Here is a 22338-nt window from a genome sequence, read left to right on the forward strand (position 1 = left end):
ATTATCTCCTTTATTGGACTTCATTCTGTATGTGTTCAATTAAAAGAAAGGGACAGATATACTTGAGGTGTATTACAAACACCATGATTCACAGATAAATGACATTATATAAACATAAAAATATTTAGTTTACTTCAATCTGCTTTCCAAATAAGGTTTAAAACCAGGCTTCAGAACGGAAACAAATATATAGATAATTTGTAAGTAACATATTGGGAATTGCTTGCTATGGAAACCAAAGGGAAAGTTTGATACTATGGTAAATACCCTTAGGATAAAATTCTTTCTTTAACACATAATGCTAAAACAAAAGACAGTGACAGAGATGAATTAAAATAATTCAAAAGGAAAAACTCTTGCATTTGGGAAAACCTACTGTTTAAGCTTTGACAATTGACTGAAGGAATGTTATGTATTTTTTAGTTTGAAACATACATAACATTTTCTCCTGAGAACTTGCTCCCTTTTGTCTTTTAAGAAAATTTAGTAAACAACAGTCAGTAAGTAGCTAAAGTAAAGAGGACAAGATTTGTAGCTAAAAGTAGTTATTCAGTTGCAACAAGCAGAATAAATTTTACTCTAGTTCATCTTCATAATGCAACTAATTATTATCTATGTACTTCCCCAAGTTAACATCATTGACCCAAAATGGCTCAGGGTACATGAGAGTCTCTTGTGAATGGTTGTTCATACAGTATTTAAAGTCTAGTAACAAACAGTGATATATTTTTGAGAAACAATGAAGCAGTTAATAAAACTCCTGGCATAACTGCCTCAAGAATTTGGGTTTTCATAAATTTTGAAATTCTAGAGAGGAAAAATCATGAACTCAGGAAACCAAATGTATAGAGTGAAGAGAACATATTAGAGTTGCCAAGAAACCAGTTTTTCCACTGTTGAAAAGGGGAGGAAGGGGTCCCCTTTGGCTATCAACAAGGTTACGTTTGGGATCATAGGAACAGCATGGGCAAAAGCCATGTGGAATGAGGACTTTAATAAGGAGGAGAATTAACAGAGATTGAGTGAAAAAGCTGGCTGGACCTAACCAAAGGTTAGTTATTTTACATCAGATTGCTTTATTGTATGATATAAAAATGTGTATGAAGTTATTGTCATTGGCTGTTCATGTGCAAACAGCTTTATTGAATTCAGAGGTGGTGAATGAATTTGCTTTCTACTCTGGCTCGAATACTAAATTAAATGAAGCTTTTTAAAGCAGTAATGGAATTATGAAAAATTGGGTAGAATGTAGGAATGAGAGTCAGTTTGGTGTAGTGGTTAAGAGCGCGGGACTCTAATCTGGAGAGCCGGGTTTGATTCCCCGCTCCTCCACTTGAAGCCAGCTGGGTGACCTTGGGCTAGTCACAGCTTTCTGGAGCTCAGCCCCACCCACCTCACAGGGTGTTTTGTTGTGGGGATAATAATGACATACTTTGTAAATCGCTTTGAGTGGGCATTAAGTTGTCCTGAAGGGCGGTATATAAATCAAATGTTGTTGTTGTTGTTGTTATAAACATCTGAAATACAATGAGTACAATATCAAAAAAGTCAATCCAGCCAAATGAAATAATGGCCCTGAAGTCCAATGCTAAAGATTTCTGTTTTCTTCTTTTCAATAGGTAGAGTGAATTGTGTTGCTTCCGGGGTGCTCCTGGATACCAAGGTGAATATATAGTCTTATTCTCTTCTGTATTCCATGATTAATGGTCTCTCTTTGTATTTTGTAGGTACACAAGATCCAGGACAATCCAATAAAGTTCACTCAACAGGCTGCTAGCCGAAAGCCTGTTTTGCTAACTTTTTTCAAGGGCATTTCTGACTTCAAAAAATATCAACTCTCTTTCCTTGGGTGTGAATGCCACTTCTGAAACTGTTGACAGCCAATAACCGTTGGACTTCAGGGCCACCAATTCATTTGGCTGGACTGACTTTTTGATATTGTACTCATTGTATTTCAGATGTTTATTTTGATGTATTTCATGTTACTTATTGTAGTTATTTATTGTACTTACTAGGAAGGGTATTTTTAATTGTGAATGCATATTTATTGCACCAAAACTTTAATTTCATTGCACTATTATATGAAATTACTGATATCTTATTAGTCATATTATTAATTGACTTTTTGACTTGCACCACAGGAGGGTTTTATACTCTTGATTTTTACCCCTAGTAGCCTCTCTTTGCGTTTTGTAGAAGGTAGGTTTGCCAGATCCCCTTACCCTTAGGGGAGAGGGAACCTGGCACTTACCAGAGGTGATTTCCTCATGCCCTTGCTCCCAGCAGGCACAATGACATCATTTCCAGAAGTCATTGCACCCAGCAGAGGGCACGCACCCGCACTTCACACAAGCCAATTTCAGCAGGAGTATACAAGCTGCTGGACGTGAGGATGTCACTTGAGGAAGTGATGTTGTCGCACCCAGTGGGAGTGCGCCTGCTGTGCGCTGGCTCGGGAGGTTTTTTTGCCTCCCAAGCCCTTTCTCTGGGCCTTCCCCCCCTGCTGGTCAGGTGAGTGGTGGCAGATGCTGGAAGTGGGAGATCCCCTGCCCCCACCAGAGAACCGGCAGCCCTGGGGGAAGGTAAGCTAGGTTTTTTAGGTTTTGTGGTAGCAAAAATCAGAAGATATGGCTATTAAAACATGAACCCCTGAAAAAAACTGGGTTTTGGCTGGCTTCTAGAGCCAAAGAAATTTTGCCAAGGCCTGTTCTAAGATGTAAAGTAGGGGTGTGCGCTTTGGGTTCCCAGTTTGGGAAAAAAACCAAAACCAGGCCTGATTTGTAAAGATTCAGTATTTCTGAATTGGGGCCAGTATGATGGCCCTGATTCGGAAATACCGAATCAAAGATTCCTGAAGCAATTCGGATTGCTTTGAGAAGTTTCAGGGCCTTTTAAAAGGGCACCCGCCCTCCCACCACCACCCTACTTACCTGGTGGCAGTGGAAGAAGCAGCCTTCTTGGCCACTGCAGAGGCCAAAGCGGAGGTGCGGGCAGCGCTGGCGCTCACTGCTGCTCTGCCAGCCACCACGGAGGCTGAAGCGGCAGAGGCGCCGGCTGCAACCTTCTCTGCTGTCTTGCTGGCTGCGGCGGTAGCAGAGGCACCTGCTCTGGCCTTTGTGAAAGGTAAGTGGGGTTGGGAGAAGGGGGGCTCAGGGGGGAGGGGGAGATCACTTCGGTATGCTCCTAATCATTAAAAAAACATACCGAAGGGATTCCGATAACCCGAACCGGCTTGCCGCTTCGGGTTTTGGGTTATTCCAAATCATTTTCCCGCTTCGGGTAAACCTCAAGTGGGAAAACAGAATATTTCCCCACTGCACACCCCTAATGTAAAGGTTTTAGTTGCTGTGCGAATAAAATAGATACAAAATATTTTTAAAAAACAGATGGTTTCCAAAATTGCCAGCATGTTCACACTAACTTTAGTAATATTCAATGTCAAATATAATCCATGGACAACCATGGGTAAAAAGTACTTGTATAGGTAAGGCCAGTTCTATAACTTTTCCTCACCTTCCTCCTACAGGGCCTTTATGTAATACTAATGTCAGTTTCCTTGTCCTGATTCACAGCTTTCTGGTGAGTTTCTTTTAAAATAACATGTTATTTATTCCATACATCACTCTCACTAGTCTATCTGTTACAAACCCTTTATTTACTATATATTTTACCCTGCCCCCATTTTAAAATATTTTTAAAGAGTTGAAATATATAAAGTCCCAAGTTCAAAAAAAGAATTTTAAAAGCACATTCAATTACTTAATTTTGTTCTGTTTTAAAAATACATTTTCTGGAATGCTCAGGCTTTAAGTAGAGGCAACAAAAACATCATCTTGTTGACCATTTAAAAAAAAATTCACTTCTGTTACACTTTGAGCTATATCCACTGGGATACAGTTACAGAGAACATCTTAACTGCAGTACAATGGAAAAGAACGTATTTTTACATACATTCTTTCTGGAAAAAACATTTTATGTACTAAGACTTTTATGAATATATATGCTAGTGAATGATATAAATCACTGTGGGTCAAATGCAGATATTAGATAAAGAGAGTATCGACCTAATGAATCCATACACAAACTTCAACAATAATTCATCTTCTGAATGACTAAACAGAACCTTTTTGTTCAGGGTGAAATAAATATGGTTTTTAACAACAGATTCAGCCACAATATAAATGCATTCTTCTATTTTAATTTTCTCTGAGAATTAGGTACAAGAGAAAATGAGAAAAACTAGATGGTAAGAAATCACTGACTGGTGGTATGACTTTGGGATGAGAGGTTAGTAGTTTGTGCACAACCATGGTTTTCTACACTGATGACAAGCATCTCTCTACCTCCTTGGCCATGCATTTTATAAGCAACAAACCCAAAATGTCTGTTTAGTTATAATGGGAGGCCCCATTCAATGAAATGGGCTAAATTGGAAGCCTTTAAGTACATTCTTAAAAATAAGTAGCTTTGAGGGCATCCATATTAAGAGAAGAAACTGACAACGTTGAAGCTCCATACACAATACATAAGATTCATGACAATCTGATCCTCAGTGGAACAACTACTACTGCATTACCATCCAGGATTGTGGACTATGCTTAACCCCCACCCCAAGAATTCTGCTCTTGTAATCCCATTTCTGCACTATTCAGGGTTTGAATGCATATCAAATAAGTTTTAATGTTCTTCAATTAATTGTATAATTATGCTCACACAAACAGCCTTTTACTGTATCCAAGTCTTGTCTTGTAGTTATAGGCATTAACAGCCTAAGATAATGTCATAGTCTAATAATGCTGATGATCACATGGTCATTGCCTTCTCAGGATTCGTATGTGCTAACCTATACAATACAGGTGCCAACATTATATAATGCATACTTAAGTGACAAATCTTGCGTGCTCTGTAGTTATGCCACACTGGGAATCAGGATTTTTAAAAATCAAAAGTCAGAGTAACTGGTAGTAAGGATTTCATTTAACATCTCTTACAATACCTGAATGATTCTGAATGTACACCCTTTTCTTCTGGCACCTTTAGAATTGGCATACTTTGATCTCTTGTCTCAGATTTTTCAACAATCTACACCTTGGTTTCAGAATATGTTTTATTGGTATATTATCTGAATTAACTACTGATGGGCCAGCAACACACAGACGGTAGGAGTACAAAATCCTAACTTTTAGAAAATACGAGTTAGTGACTTGTGTAGGAACAGTGCTTTTGAGATTTAGATCACTCATTTCTACGGCAGCATATTTCCCTTCCAACTCCTCTGTGTCTCCAACACAACAATTCCAGAAAATGTTTAGCTGTGAAATTACAGCAGGCAATGGACATTGACAGCATGGACCTATGGGCTTAGAAAGGCCTAACTTTGTATAAGGTTAGTCCACTAGTTGTTCTCATCCTAACCTACCTCAAAAGGTTGTTAAGGATAAAACATTTTCTGAACTTCCTATTGGAAAAAATAGAAAAGGTAATGCTTTTTAATGAGTTGTGTAACCTCCAACTAGCTGGAAAACTCTATTGCTGCATTGAGAAATACAATATAAGCTTATGTCTGATTCCTATTTAGAAAACCCCATATATACACAATATAGACAATGCCTTTTGGGGCAAACTGGTCATGACACTTTTCAAGCTGAAGGATAAGATTTTGTTGATAGCATAATGGGGGGAACACAAAAGCCTTCCAAGCCTTTTCTCTTCAATAGCAAGAACCGACTTGATTCATTTTGACAACTGCTAATGTTGACCACAAAGGCCTTTGTTACTCACTACTTCAAGGAGTGGTAAGCTTACTACTAAAAATATACAATTTGCATTAAATCAGAAAAAATTGTTATAATGTGCTGGCTCTTTTCTCTTTTTAAATAAGGTTTTAGAAGTAGTTTTCAATTTATACATCTGTATGTAGAAGTATCAAGTTTTTGCATGGTTTATAACTAGATAGCTATAGACTGTGAGTTAAGTTACTACAGTTACACAGCACTAATTTATAGCATTTTAGTTTACACCATTTATAATTAATACTGAATTTAAGTATGCCTATCTTGAGGGCACACTTCTCATTTCTCTTTTCAATCCTGATACCTTGTCTCAAAGAACAATAAAATTATAATTCTTTCAACTACAATAATTAATAGATTTTAAAAATTATAATAATCTTTTAATAGGTTCCTTTTAAAAACAATTACCTTCATCAGTTTCAGGCAAAGCCTACATTTATATACTCCATGTAAAAAATCTTTTGTATTAAGTATGTTTAAAACAGAACAGCAAAATATTCAAAATAAATTGCAGGAAATGAAAAAAATAAAACAGCACTCTATTATTACAAAGGAAACTGAAAAAACTAAGAATGATGTGAATATGTGCTGTGTTGTAGGATATGGTTTTTCTAACATGGTTACAATTACAGTATGTGACAAGCTACTTAGATCTACTCCAGGAAGATGAATAAATGCTGTTCACCTGAAACATTTTCAGCCATTCCTGAAGTCCTGTTGGTGGCTGGATTGATGTAATTCGGCGCCGTTGCTGTCCTTGACCATTAGCTGCTCTCAGGTCTCCAAACGTAGTAGGTGTTGCTGAGCAAGGCACAAGCCCAGTAGTACTAAAGGAGAAAATGCCACCAATTCAGTTTGCAGAAGTATTTAATTAGTAAAAATCAGTATGTTGCTGATGCATGTGTCACATTCACAGATTAAGTACGTTTTTGCTTTTCAGAGAATCTCTCAAGGTAGGCAGAAAACCACCTCTTAAAAGAAAAATCTGTCCTGGAAGGAAAAGAGTGATCATGCTCTTTTCCTTCCAGGAGGCAAGAATGTTTGAGTCAGTCAGGTGTCACCTGAAGAAGGGAAAAAAGGAAAATAGAGAAAGTCGCTTGGTTTTCTTTTAGAGATTATAGTATTCTGGAGAGACTTAGATGGTGGGGTGGGGGAGAGACTTCCCAATATTTATATTTATCCCCCTGTGATTTCTCTTAGGTATCTGTCTTCGAAAATGTGACTGTATACAGCAAATGCAACTGTAAATTATTCAATAATAATAACATTCGATTTATATACCGCCCTTCAGGATGACTTAACACCCACTCAGAGCGGTTTACAAAGTATGTTATTATTATCCCCACAACAAAACACCCTGTGAGGTAGGTAGGGCTGAGAGAGCTAGAAGCTGTGACTGACCCAAGGTCAGCCAGCTGGCTTCAAGTGGAGGAGTGGGGAATCAAACCTAGTTCTCCAGATTAGAGTCCCGCACTCTTAACCACTACACCAAACTGGCTCAAGCATATTTGATCATAATATGGATAACTTTACTGAGTATCATCCCTTTTCCATACTTACTCCTTTTTTCTTTCATGCTTTATGTGGTAGGTGCAAAAGGTTAACATAAAGTATATAGTGTGCAAGTCCACAAAGCATCTACACTAAGCGTAGCTGCACTAAATGACCATCAGTATTAAACTAATACAGGAGCTACAAGATTTGATGGTGATTTTTATCCATGGAGTGGGATGCATCCCCAAACACTATTTGGAATGCTGCTCCTGGGAGACAGAGGACCCGTGAGAACAACTTGGGGGGGGGGGTTGGAGATCTACAGCTGGATGGGAGAATCAGCAAAAATGATCTCCTCCCTGAGATCCTTGAATGGATACAAGCCATAGGTTAGTATCCCATAAGATACTTTTGGTGTAAAGGGTGTATAATTACCTAGACTCTAAAGAGCAGGCTCCCATGACAAAGTGATTTGTAGTGTGGCACAGGGCCTGCTTATTAAGAAACAGAAGTCTATCGTCACTAGTTTAGGAAAACTAACTGGATAGTTCTTTGGATTCTGGCTGCAAGTATTCACAGTTAATATGCACATGGTATTCTACCCCCAAGTTGCTTCACAGCTGATGGCAGTCTGTTGACAATAGATCTATTGGATTTTGGGCATTTTACAAGTTGAATATCTCCATAAAGTGTTGTTAACTTTGAGTGTGTAGCGGGGGGGGGGGGGTGACGGCACTTTTTTCATACACAGACTTCTGTTATCAACCTCCAGGTAAGTCCTAGAGATCTCCCAGAATTACAAATGATCTCCAGACTACAGAGACCATTTCCCCTGGAGAAAACAGCTGCTTTGAAGGGTACACCTCTATGGCACTATACCCTGCTGAGGACCCTCCCCTCCCCGAACCCTGCCCTCCCCATGATCTACCCCCAAATCTCCAGGAATTTAGCAACCCAGAGTTGAAACCCTATATGCCATCTACACTCAATTTAAATTTCACTTTATTTAAACCTTTTACATCCTGCCTTTCCACTAAACTTGCACTAAACTAGAGTAAGGAAGATATTTCATTTTAAAATAATTCCAGCCTTGGTGGTAGACTGTTAAAAGCAGAGGCCAAGCAAAGTATATGACCTTGCTGTCTCATTTGGCTCCTGTCATCTTTCATCATGTAAAATGCTTAGTTAAACTGCCTGACCAGTAGAAGTTGTTGGATAAAAACCTGGGGTCTTTCATTTGTAGCAAGTCCAGGCATGGAATTTATTGCCAAACATGTAAAATACTAGACATTTAAACACTTTGCTTTGGAGATGAATAAATGTAGCCAACGGAGGCATTTGCTTTTTATTACACTTTTCACTGGACACGTAGGATTATTATACAGCTTTAACTTGTAACTAAATTTGCTTTAATGCTGCCATTGATACATGGCTGCTTTTTTTGTTTGGCTCTCTCCCCATGTTCTGCTAACTTTGCTGTGTACAAATCCAAACGTTGAATATTGAAGGGTAACACAGATAATTTTCTTGGTTCCAGTCCATCTTATCTCTAGTTAGAAAAAATACAGGAAACAGTGCTAGAAGGTCAGGGCTAGGAAACACCTCTGAGACCCTGAAGAGTTGCTGCCAGTCAAGGTAGTAGACAATACTATTAGCTTTGGTCCAATGGTCTGATCCAGTGTAAGATAGCTTTATATATTCAACAAAGGCACTCTTTTGTATAAGAAGATTTTAATTTTATAGCATTTTTAGTGTACAGAATCATTTATGAAACCTGCCACCCACAGCCACTTCTTATTATATTGATAATATAAAAGGAGGCAAGTTAAAGCATTCCATTTTACAGTTTAAAACATAGCTTAATGAATACCCTTATATAGGTCAAACATAGAACTTTTTATTATCTGAGGGACACAGCTCAGATATTTTAATGTATTTTGGGTAAAGAGGCCATTGCTGAAGTTATTTCAGCATCCACTATCTTAGGATATTTGTGTGAAATGAACTCCACAGCACATCAGTGCAGTACCCTTGTAATTCTCTCCCCTCAAATACCAAACCTGTAAGGTATATATTGACTTTGTCGTCAAACACTGTCTTATGGATTTCCAATCCAGGGTTTCTGATAGAACTTAAAAATCTTAAAAATGGTTTCTGTACACCATTAGAGAGAAATAGCCCCAAGTGTATCTATATCTTTAAAGCTAAGTTCTACAGTTAAACAATGATGTACAAAGAATTATTTCTGACTTTATTATACAGTAATGAAAGTATAAACCTGTGTAACCCATGTAACTGAACATGTTTCAAGTCATAATAATGAACTAAAGAGGTAATTCATATCTAATCTTAAATAATAGATAAAACAATCTGATAGAGTAAGAAAGTTTTACAGTGATGTAGATTTGAACATGATGAAATGAAGGAAGGCTGCATCTAGTTGTTATGGCAACTACTACACCAAGTACTCAATTGTACACATTCCTAATATGAAATTCCTAAACCAAGGAAATTAAAGGGTTGCTAAATTGGCTCGTTTACTTCATGATGAACATACATCCCTTTAATTTAGAAATGCAGCTCCAAATTATAAAGTAATGATTATTTAATACAAGTAAGAAAGCACCATACAGTTGTGTGCAACAATGTTGCAATTAAAATCAAAGACAGTCCTGTTCCAACATTCCAACTGTTATAGTGAATTGGTACATAGCCTATTTGTAAATTGGCTTTTTGGGGAAGCGGCTATTAAAGCCCTCTTAAAAAAATGATTAATATTCATTCTACATTCCTAATCCAGAAGAGAAAGGCCTTTGCAATAATTAATGCATTTTTAATTTTAAAACTTTAGTCATTTCAAGCAAGTTGTTTTACATGTTTTACAGTGCAAACCTATGCAGAGTTACTCCAGTCTTAGCCCACTGGCTTCAATGGGCTTAGACTGGAGTAACTCTGCATAGGATGGCACAGTTAATGTAGGTCTTCTGTCAATTTTGCTTTATGGTGTGAACAGACCAGAGGGGAAGATGTAGGAAAAGGATGTATGATGTACACTAAATTACCTTGTATATTCTGAGACTTTACAAGGTTTCTTTCCCAGTGAGAAAGAACGGACCTCGGAGCCATGGTCCAACTTTCTCTTCATCTGAAAGGAATAAAACATAACAAAAGATTTTGTTAGTTTGCCAACATAAATTAGGCCTATAATAAATTGGGTGGTGATTTTTTTGCCTGTTCTCCAATGTTTTGTTTTAATAACATATATTTCAAAGTAGCATTCTAAGCTGAAACGTACATTATGCAAATCAGAAATGGTTTCAATGACCAAGTAATTGGGATTTCCTTCTACACTGAGATTTGATTCCACACATTTAATAATTCCAATTAATTATTTAATAATTCAGTCAGGCTTTCAAAAGTTAACTTTGCACATTCTTCGTAATGAGTTTTTGAATTAAAAAGAAAGAACAAACAAGAAAACAAAACAAAATAAAAACTTTCGTAACCATTTTAACTGCAGGTTAAAAACTAAAAACATAATTTCCTCATTGTAGTTGTTTAAAATTTTAAAGGCTATATTAATGAGGATGCCTTTAGGACTACCACTATAAAAGAAAAAGGACACACACACACACCAAGCACAGATCACCTTTAAAAAAATGACGATGATGTTTTGTACTGATACAAAATAAAGGGCTTTTTAAAAAGGGCATGTTGTGGCAACCAAAAGTGTAATCCTAAAAAGAGTTACTCTAGACTAAATGCACTGAAGTAAATGGGCTAAGACTGGAGTAAGTCTTTTTAGGATTACACTGCAAATCTGCCAACAATTTTCAAGCTTTATATACCAAGTGTCAACTACATATATAAACGACACATATGTACAAACTACACGTATACATACATATGAACTACAGAAACACATACAAACTACACATACACATACAAAGTCATCTACACAAATATATCTGGAATATAAACTTTTTAGGCTTGACAAGATGAAACAGAAGATCAATCACCACAATGGCTAAAACACATGGACGCTACATGCACTGCAATCCAAATTTAAACAGACGTTTTTAATTTCACTGTTTAAAAAAGAGTAATTATTTAAAATGAATGATGGTTACACTGATCATCATCAGCTCCATCATCATACCAGATATCCAATGCTCTTCAAATGTTGATGTTTCACTTTGTTTTTCCAAATTGCATTTTTATTAAGTTTTGCATCTTAGCAACAGAGAAAGATGCACTATAATCTTATAATCTTATATAATCTTATAGTTTCCTAACACTTCACTTACTCATAGTTCATGCATTATTATTCTGGACATTTCCTTTTAAATTATTTTGCTTATTCATTTCACTTTTGCAGTCTTGAAGAAGCCTTCTCTTGCAATCAACCTTACTTGTGTACCCATGGCTCACATGGGACAAAACACAGCATGCCACCATACAGAACCAGAAAGCCCAAAGCAAAAAACAACCTTCTCCATTAACAACCTCTTTTTTCAAAGCAAGGCTCAGAATAAATGGAGACCATATTTTTACCATGTACAGGAGCATGCCAGGAAAGCTCTCTCCATATTTACAAAAGACAAATTAATATATCATAGAGTACCTTTTCTTGCTATAAATAAACTGGCAGATTTAGAAAGAGATACATGTATTGGAAAATTTAAAAATTAAACTCTCAAAAATTAAACTGCTTTCCCCCAAGGGAGTATCAACATATATTGGTATATACTGGTATTTTCCTTCTTCCCTCTGTAAACTATTTACTTTTCTCAAATGATAAATCGTAGGAATTAGAATTGTATCTCTCACTTCAAGCATAACTTCATTTTTAAAAAGAATACGATACATTCTAAATCATGGGCAGTCTCTATAATTGCTTAAGGAAATTGACAAACTCCTGTTTTCTCAGAATTTGTAGGAAACTTTTCCCATACATTTTAAGCCTTGTTTGTGAACTATGCAGATGTTTAGTACTTAGCACCATATCAAATTAATGCCACAATAAAATTAGCTCTTATAATACTAAAAAGAAGTTCATATCTGCAGAATGATCTAATGTAAATGTCAACATTTTGTAGGGATTTTTGTGCAATTCAAAACTTGTTTCATAAATACCTAAGCATACACTAGAATCCTGCAGGAGGAAACTGTCAATTTTCTGAAACAACAGATAATGCAGGCTGTATTCTGCACTGCTACTGGAAATATGTTACTAAAGTATTGCATAGCATCTTTAAAATGCCTCTGCAATATAACCATTACATGTAAACATCTATTCTATTTGTATCCAAGGCCATCTGAACTAACAAAATGAAAACAAAAAATACCCTAGCAGATGCTACAAGCATATAGAAAGAAACCCTTACTTAAAAACACGCATAAAGTACTCAAATGAATGCTGAGAGCCAGTTCAGCCAAAGGTAAATAGTCTGATCTGCCTTTCATTTCTCATGCAGATTCCTAAAATAAAAGGATTTTGCATTACATTGAGCCTTTTCATTATTTGCCACAGCGTATAGAATGTTAAGCATCCAGCCACCCGCCAAAAAGAGGTGGGGGTGAGATACTGCAGCCATCTCTGATGATACAGATTTTTCCATCCTCATCACATATATACACATACATTAACACATATATGGAAAAACGAAAAGCCAGATTACTTACTTTGTAAAAAATCATTTTTAAAGTGCCGTAGAAACCCATATTGTCGGTATTCTTTCCCTTCAGAGATTCTGTGCCCCCGTGTGTCCGGCTGCTTGGTAGTCTCTGACAATATAAACCTTTTTCAGGTAGGTATGTCACAGACTCTAATGTGGACATGCTCGGGCACGTCAGAAAAGGAAGATTAGGCAGCAGAACCAGCGACCAAACTCCACTGCGAATGTGAACGAAGCTCGGTATCAAGCAGCTTCTCCAGGCACACACACATGCATACAGCTTGTCTGAGAAGAACTTAAGGGAATAATGAAAGAGGGGGGTAGATTATTGGAGGAGACTTTGCCCTGTCAAAGCCTTGACTGAATAGATTCCTCCCTTAGCGGCACAGAGATCAGATTACATCTTCCCTCACGCTGAGAATGGTGCAGTCCAAGCTTCAGCAATGCAGGCTGCACATCAATTATACGGTGCTCAGCTCCAAGGAGCCTGTGAGCGCACAGCATGGGAAGGACTTCGCATGAAATTATACCATCCCCACGCCATCCTCACATTGGCCACTGGGTTTGAGAAAATATTGCATATCTTTAACCAGCATTTCAAGCCCTCGTAATTTATCTCCTCCATTTTAAACAAACAAGATCGTACTGGCTACTTCTGAAGCAAACAAGGCTTATTTTCACTAATTACAGTTATATTGTAGCCCTCAGGCAAGCAAACTGGACCTCTGAGTTAATGTCTCTAATACGTACAAAAATTGCTGCATAAAAATGCAATTAATTTTAAAATAATTTCAGATAAGCATTTCCTTTGGAGAACAGCTTGAAAATCTCATCTGGCAAAAGGAATAAACTTTCTTGGGAATGTTTAACACTCAAACTACCAGTAAGGTAATATATACCATCTATTAGTAGGATACAAATACTAATTCTTTGCTATAGTGGCATATCTTAAATGAGCTAAGGATTAAAAGAACTGAAAAAGTGTCGTCCACTTAAAATTGAAGGAAGATTCACTAAACTGCAACTGCTCTGTACTGAATATATGAATCTGCCTTATATGGACTCAGAGTAGACCCTTACTCCATTAAGACTAGCATTCTCTCTCATGACTGGCAACAGTGCTCTAAGATACTAGCAGAAAAAGGTTTTCCTCAACATTTACTGCCTGATAATTAGAACTGGAGATACTTAGGACTGAACCTAAGACACATGTATAGAACGCATGTGTCCTACCCATTCTTCCCAACTCCAAGCTGAGATCCCGGAGATCTGGAGGTGGAACCCGGGGAAGGCAGAGTCTAGGGAGGGGAGGGACCTCAGCAGGGTATAATATCATAGAGTCCACCCTCAAAAGCATCCATTTTTCTCTAGGGAAACTGTGGCTTGGATATCAGCTGTAATTCTAGGAGGCCCTACCTGGAGGTTGGCCACCCTCATTCTACCTCTGAACTATAGACCCCACCTAAAAATAAAGACTGATTACCTTTTATATATTTAAAATAATCCAACATGATGATCCTACAACCTCACATGGAACCTTGGCTCCACTGTCCATCCCCTCCAAGTTCTTTTGGGAGCAAGTCTCATGTTATGTAGTGGGGCTTACTCTCATAAAAGCACCCTTAGGACTGCAGCCCTTGTTTTAAATAAACAGCAAAGCTTATATTTCTACCATTTAAAGCTATCAGCGGTGGACCTGACAACATATAAGTTCATACTTTGAAACTATTGCCCCGCCAGACCTAGAATTTAAAAAAAAAATTCTCATGGCAGATGCACATCATCATTCCTCTTTCACTAATTAGGTTATATTATTCTATTAGAGATATCCATATGGCATAGCTTTGCAAAAGATACAACATGAAACCAACACTCAGACTCACCACAATATGAAAGGAACAAGTGAAACATTTATAAAAGACCAACTTCATCCGGTGCTCTATAAATTGATTTAAAAAACAGTTGGGGAAAAGTAGCCCAGCCTTAAAATGCTATTTCTAAATACACAAACACAAAATATCAGCTGAACTCCATCAACTCAAGTGTCTTGAACATGTATACTTTTGTTATTGTTAATACACCGCAGAACAGCATTTGTGTGGAAGTACAATAATATTTTCCCAGATGGCATTCCTGCCATTAACACTGTGTTCCTTTTATTTCTTCTATTATAATATGAAAGACGTTCAAATGCTTCTAGTTTTTTCAATTCCTTCGTTTACCCTACAACGCAACATCTATGCAGCCTTTAATAAGGCCTGCTTTAGTTTTCTGTTTTTGCTTTTAAAATCAGATCCTTTTTTTTCCACCTCAAAGCAACACCATTTATGAAAGGGACATATGTATAGAAACTGAATCTTGTTTATCTAAAACAGGGCTTCCCAACATAGTGCCCATGGGCACCACTGTGCCCACCGGTACCTTTCTTAGTATCTGCCAAGTGTTTTTAGAAAGTGGGTGGGGCCATGTGGGTCTTTTGACAAGCATGGCTTCTGATTGGCTATTGGAGATTTGATTTCTAAAAGCATTGCTCTGGCAGAAGCTGCTTTCATACACTATTCAGCTATCAAAGCACATGGCTTGGAACAGACAAAGATCCAGCATCAAACCTGATTTCTCAAACCCATTCATGTTCGTATTCCTTTTTTATTGTGCAACTGTTAAAATTTTTGTTATGGATCCAGAAGCTGTTTGGGGAGCCTTGTTTTGTTGAGAGATGCAGAGTATATGTATTTTAAGTAAATAAATAAAACGGGATAAAAAAGAACTGTGCATCAACGTCTGATTTCAGATTGCACGTGAATGCTCTATTGGCAGAATATTCATCCATGAAAAAAAGATCCCTTCCAGCATCAAGACAACATCTACTCGCAAAAGGGTTTTTTGGAATGTCAAGCAAGAGCTGCTGCACAAGAAAAGTGAAACTAACACAAACAAATATGAGAACTGCTGCAGGCCCTTCTTTTTATACGTGAATTCTTGGGCCAACATTTGCAACAACAGCACCAATGGCTATATTCCTTCTACTTGTACTCTGCATCAAACTGATAAAAAAACTAGCATGTGAAGCATGGCTAGAACCCAAATTATTGCCTATATAAAGGGTTCTCTTTTTTATATATGGAATAATATTCAAACATGCAAGACCCCACATCCATTCAGAAGTGTTACAGTCCATACACAGGTACAGCACCTCATCTGTTATGTATAAGCTACAGTAATAACATTTGACCTTCAGAGTGAAATGAGATGTTGGGATAAGCACCAGGACATGGATGGAATGGCAGTGTTCTTAGCCTGCTTCACTTGTGGCAAAAGCTGCTTGTCTTATCATTATGCTGCATAGTTTCTGTCTTCCATTCAATTTTCTCCCATGATGCAGGGTAGGGAAGGTAGATGGGGAATTAGCACTATTCACACACTCATCACTAAGGAAATATATAGCACTCAAGAAATATTATTGCACTTGTGCTACTGCTTCTAGCCTAATTGTACAGAGTGGGAGGTTTTTATCCCCATTTCACAGAGAGAACTGAGGTGCATTGATTAAATGCCTTGTTCAAAGTAATACAAACATCTTTTTAAAAATGCTATTCCACTGCACAATCTAAGAAAAGTACATCAAGTCTAACAGGAAGGGGGGGGTAGAGAAGCAGGAGAAAAACATGAGCTGTTAGAGAAGGCATTAAGCTCCCCCAAGCTGCAGCCTCAGTAATTGCAAATCATTATGCTTATACAATCCTTTCCTTTAGGCCTTGCAAAATTGCTTATTAAATTTACTCAGGAAAGCTTCTCAGCAAATTATGAGGCTAAATAACTACAATTTAAACCTTACAAATTCTATGACAAGCTACAATATATAACCAGATTTCTAAAATATGAAGCTTTTATCATCAGTAAAATAAATGTGTGAGGAACACTGATTCCAAAAGACAATATACAAATATGGTAATGAATTTGTTCTAACTTTAAGCATCTCTTGAAGCTTTCTTCTTAATGCTGAGAGCATAATCATCATTAGTAAAATAAATGTGTGAGGAACACAGATTCCAAAAGACAATATACAAATATGGTAACGAATTTGTTCTAACTTTAAGCATCTCTTGAAGCTTTCTTCTTAATGCTGAGAGCATGAATTGCCCTATACACTTCTTATACTTGACAGGAATTTCATGTAGACACCAGTAGTTAGTGGATTTTGATTTCTGTACAATTTTCAGGAACAAAATGTCCCTAGAATAACTAAACCAAAAATGAGATCTAAAATGACTTTATATAATTTTATCTCATTTACGGTTTTGGTTGAAAGTGGAATAAGTGCAAGTAAACACAGAAATCTTAATTTTAATTCTTCCATTAATACATCTAATCTCAGTGTGGCAAAACATTGTTGTATACAGATGATAGAATAAAACACCCTAAAGTTTGAACTAGCAAAATTCCATTTAACAGCCAGGAGCAGACTGGGGAATGACCCTGGAATCAGCCAATGTGTGTCGCCCTTGTGGCAGTACAAGCCAGGGCTTCAGGGGCCACTCAGCTGAGCAGTTCCTGCATCCATTACTTCCCCTGTCAAACTGATAGCAGTCAGTGGGTGATGTGACACCAACTGCTGTTTCCAGTGATCTGAACCCAGCGGCCTGCAAGGCGCTGGCAGAGTTGCTCGGATTGGCTGTATTTACATGTGGCCACCAGTGGCCCTCCAGGTCAGTTCCCCATTGAGAAATTTCCTTGCAAGTTTAACGACAACAGCATAGTTCTTGTACTGCTACAGATCAATTTACTAATCACATTTCTTAATGAAATAAAACTGGGGACTAGCATCATTTTTTTTACAAATAGTTTTAAAATCTCATTCAGTTCTGTATAGCTTCCTATAGTTCTTTATTATGTAATATCGCTTCCAACTATATTAACAACAACGTAGCTACAGTTACTTTAAATGATTACTTCTCAGCCTTTGCATATTTTGGAGAAGAAAACAGGCCCAGGCTGAGCTCAAGTCAAACTTTATATGTTTATTATTGCCAGCTTTTTAACTGAGACTTACCATATATGATGGGGGGGGGGGACACAGCTAAGAGATAAAAAATATGAAACAAGCAGCATAAAATCAAGATTAAAACAATTACATAACGAATGAACCATCACTCAATGTGGGGATATATCACCAGCTTCTATTAAAACAGTTACAGAGTAAATAGCAGTTAAGGGGGGGAAATATTGTGGCCAGCCAAAACACAAAATTACACAAATTACAGAGCTACGTATATCAGTAAACTCAACAAAGCAACAAAATTCCTTGCAAAATTCTGAGGCAGCAAGGCAAACTGCTGGAGGCTTACAGTTCCACTCTCCATATGTAACAGCCAATTTCTGATTCTCTGAGCCATCCCGTGGCTGCTGACATCATTTTAGAAGTTCTTTTAAAATTGCCATGAGGCCCCAATCCAAAGACTGCACTTGCTTACCCTCCCCACACCTTTTCATGTGCCAAAACAGCAATGGAGGGTCTGTTTGGGCAGGAAGAAAGACGAGCTCCTGTGGCCACCACTTACACACTCAGGATTGGGGGTTTGCAGCAATTTTAGAAGAACCACAAATGCTTCTAAAATTATGCCAGCAGCCCCAGGATGCACCCGTGGCTGCTGCAACTTGTAGTTTGGCTCTCCGCTGTGTATGGAAAACCTCTACATTTTCCAACCAATGGAAAGCTGTAGATTTGTCAGAGAGAGAAAAAGCGAGAGGGGAAAATGAGCGGGAAAATAGTTAACAGAAAATGGTTATGATGACTCAAGTGCCTATAGAGATGCAGGATTAGGTTAGGTATCCAGTGATAGGCAGGTTATCTCAGAGGAATAGTGTGTTAGTGACTTGTGAGAGGATTCAGGGAAAAATCCTGAGAGATAATCTAACACTATTTCAAGAGTCTGAGATTCCTGGGTAAATGAGCCATTCCAAGTAAAATCCATCCATCTTTGTCTCCAACAGAAACAGCCTGCCATTTCTGTAACCTTGAATGTCTGATTCTACAACTCTTCTAAAGCAAGGGCATCAGCTCCTCTCAGCTGTAAATAGTTACTATGCTAGTGCCTGCCCACCCTGCCACTCTCTATAAGATCTTCTAAAGAAAAGACAATAAATTTATTCTTGTGTTTTTGAAAGAAGATGTCAGTATGAATAACTCCAGGAAACGCAGGGGGGAGTAGTAGAAATTATCTCAGGTTCTTGTGTTCCTCCCTCCCCACTATGTCCCCTCTGTAGCTGTAGCATGTTATCCAGCATGGTTATTTTCATATTTAGCATTATTGGCTACTAGCGAACACACCAAAACCAAAATTGCTCAGTCACTGCTACTGAGGGTGTGACAAATGGAGGGAAACAAAGGCAACACTCTGCCATCACAGCAGGACATTCAGTTACCTTAACACCACTGAAAACATCTCATCTTTGTTTGCAGTCTTAGTTCTGAAGGTGGGAGTATAGGGAACAAGATATCTGTTTTATTGCTGGACAGTCTCGTATGGAAGTAAGTGATCTTTCATCAAGGGACCCTGGTCCCAAGCAGTTTGGGGCTTTGAATTGTACTCAGAAATGTAGCTATTTATAGCTTTGCTTAGACAAAGCCGCATACAAAATTAGTCATATAGTTATCCCCTCACAGCTTTTTTTAAAAAAAATCTACAGTTCTAGGCTGCAACCTCCACTGGAAAACCATGGAGGTGACATCCTAACCTATCTTCTCTTCAGGCTTTCCATCTCAAAATCAACTTCCCAACAAAGCCTTCTCACAAACCCAAGAGCAGCTGCTGGTGAGAAGGACATTTGAAGAAGCAACAAAAAAGACTGTAACCATGACAGTTTCTTTAGGCAGAAAGAAAAACTACATGTGATTAAATTCATGTGTAGTTTTAAACATGCAAGGGAGGAATATAGCTCATACACAAGAAATCGGGTATCTGGACCTCATATTCTGTCTCTATACACCCCACACACAGGGCCCTCAGTTTTGCCTCTCATATTAGGCACACTGATAACACCTCGCCTGAACTGGGGCTTAATTTTCCTTGTGGAATACCTGAAATGGTGATTATTATATGAGCGAGAAACCTGTGCCTAAGTACCCAGATTTAGTTTTATCACTATTATGCATAGGAAACCAAATGAAGCTCAGGTCTGGTCACTCACTCACAAGATGATGTCACCGTGTCAGGTACAAGGAACAGTAGTCCCATCTTGAGAAGTACTGGTATCAGCCTCCCTGATATGCATGCAGTACCTAGACTTAGTTTTGATATGTTCTGCAGTCATTTTCTGAGGTTCTGCTTCATGTACCCTCTCCTTCAGAGGTTAGGAAGGTGGCAACTTGCGAGAGGGCCTTTTTGGTCATGGAACCAAAGCTCTGAAACTCTCTCATGGATCTTCCACTCCTCAAAAGGATCTGTACCCTTCTTTGGCCAGTAGGTAAAAGCTTGTTTCATCTGGCATTGCCTCAATGATCCCTCCTTCCCATCCTCTCTTTTAATTTTTTTGTATATGTATTTCAGCTTTGTCTTGTTTTAATGATGGAGTTTTGTTTGTTTTTAATGGGTTTCTTTATTACATATGTTTTTAATTTGTTGGTGGTCATGATGAGAGCAGAAAAATTGGATATAAATTGCATAATAAATAAAATATTTTTGAAATTCAAGGCAATGAAACAAGATATAAAATTAACAATATTCCATGTCTGATGTTCATATTCCTTGCATCAGTGTAAGCAGGGGAAACAAATTATTTCAAAGTAAAAGTTCTTATTATAAGCACCTGCTGTAATCTCTTGAAAGCAAAAAATCTATATTTGGGGGCATTATATATTTCAAAAAACTAAGAACAGAAAAAGGTGTAGCTATAATCTATCTTGATACTTCATTACTTTTTAAAGCAGAACTCTGATGGAAGAGAGAAGAAAGAACCCCTACCAAAATAACAGATACTTCTTTCTTGATGCTTCACATCTACTATTTTCATTACTTTAATTGTAACTGGGTTTTTAGCCACAAAATAGCAATACAAGTCTGGGATTAACAAAATGTTGACACCTCATCATTTTTAAATTAGATGTCATTGCTTCTTATTTCTAGTTCTACAAAATATATGCTCAGGTGTTCAGCATCCATTGGGCTATCTAGTTTCTTGCCTGCATTTCAGGTAGGAGACAATTTTAATAACTAGCTTTTGGTTTAATCTTGTTTTAAACATCAAGGTATGAATTATAAGTGCGAGAGCTACTGCAGCATAGCGGTTAAGTGGTTGCACTGCAAATCTGCACTTTACTGGTTCAAATCAAATCCCACTACTGCCATGAGCTCAGTAGGTGGCCTTGGGTAAGCCACTCCTCTCAGCCCAGCTCCCCATTTGTATTGTGGGGATAACAACATCTCTTAGTGGGGCACTAATCTGTCTAAAAGAGTGGTATATAAGCACAGATTATTATTATTATTATTTTACATCTTTGCTTTGACTACATATAACATGACAGATATGCTAATTACCAAGTGAACTCTCTTCCCCAGTATGGATAAAAACCTATCTACAGTTTATCGTTACTGCCCAGCTCCACCTTGAAATAGTTTCTCTATCATGTCTTCTTTGTACCACTCCCATAATGTACATCCTTGTGATTCTGATCCCATTCTTGGAGACAAATGATAACTTAGAAATGTTTCATGTGATGCACCAAGAGCAGAAAGAGTGACTTTGCAAATTACAGAGAAGATGTTCTAAGATTTGGAAAGGTAAAACCAGACCAACACATACCTATGCAGATTTAGTTTAAAACATTCATTTCTATCACCTTCTGCTATTGTCACAACTATTTTATATAAAGTGCAATGGATTACATGCAGACCAGGGCAGTTTTTCAGGTTTGAATAACATTTGAAAACATTTCATTACACTGCTAAATTAGCAGCAGAACAGAGATGCACTACTATTTCACTGCTAGTTCTTGGAAAGTCTGTGCCTATCCATATAAAACATGAAAATGAAAAGAACTATGCTATCCTTAGCAAGAGTAGAAATATTGGGAGGGTAAAACAAGAAAACAAAATGTTTAAATTCTAATTTTACTGATATTTTATAAACATTCAGTGTGATTGTTGTTGGGGGTTTTCCGGGCTGTCTTGCCGTGGTCTTGGCATTGTAGTTCCTGACGTTTCGCCAGCAGCTGTGGCTGGCATCTTCAGAGGTGTAGCACCAAAAGACAGAGATCTCTCAGTGTCACAGTGTGGAAAAGATGTAGGTCATTTGTATCTACTCAGGAGGGGTGGGGTTGAGCTGAGTCATTCTGTAAGAGTTTCCCAGGGTGTGGAATGCTAATGGCGGGAGGCTTC

General features: G+C 37.7%; 1 protein-coding gene across 4 annotated transcripts in view; it reads right to left on the reverse strand.

Annotated features, from left to right (window-relative positions):
* FBXW7 (F-box and WD repeat domain containing 7) overlaps nucleotides 1–22338 on the reverse strand; it is a 186023-nt gene that overhangs the window by 25734 nt on the left and 137951 nt on the right. For 3 of the 4 annotated variants that reach the window (XM_054990492.1, XM_054990491.1, XM_054990493.1), the window contains 2 exons: nucleotides 10349–10431; nucleotides 6478–6619 (listed from right to left, as the gene is read on the reverse strand). In XM_054990492.1, coding sequence (XP_054846467.1) covers nucleotides 6478–6619; nucleotides 10349–10431 — 225 coding nt within the window. Of the gene's footprint in view, nucleotides 1–6477; nucleotides 6620–10348; nucleotides 10432–12971; nucleotides 13161–22338 lie in introns of those variants that run through there. The other variant, XM_054990494.1, reaches the window with a different exon arrangement.

Source organism: Eublepharis macularius, chromosome 10 (assembly GCF_028583425.1).
Source record: "Eublepharis macularius isolate TG4126 chromosome 10, MPM_Emac_v1.0, whole genome shotgun sequence".
NCBI lineage: Eukaryota > Metazoa > Chordata > Lepidosauria > Squamata > Eublepharidae > Eublepharis > Eublepharis macularius.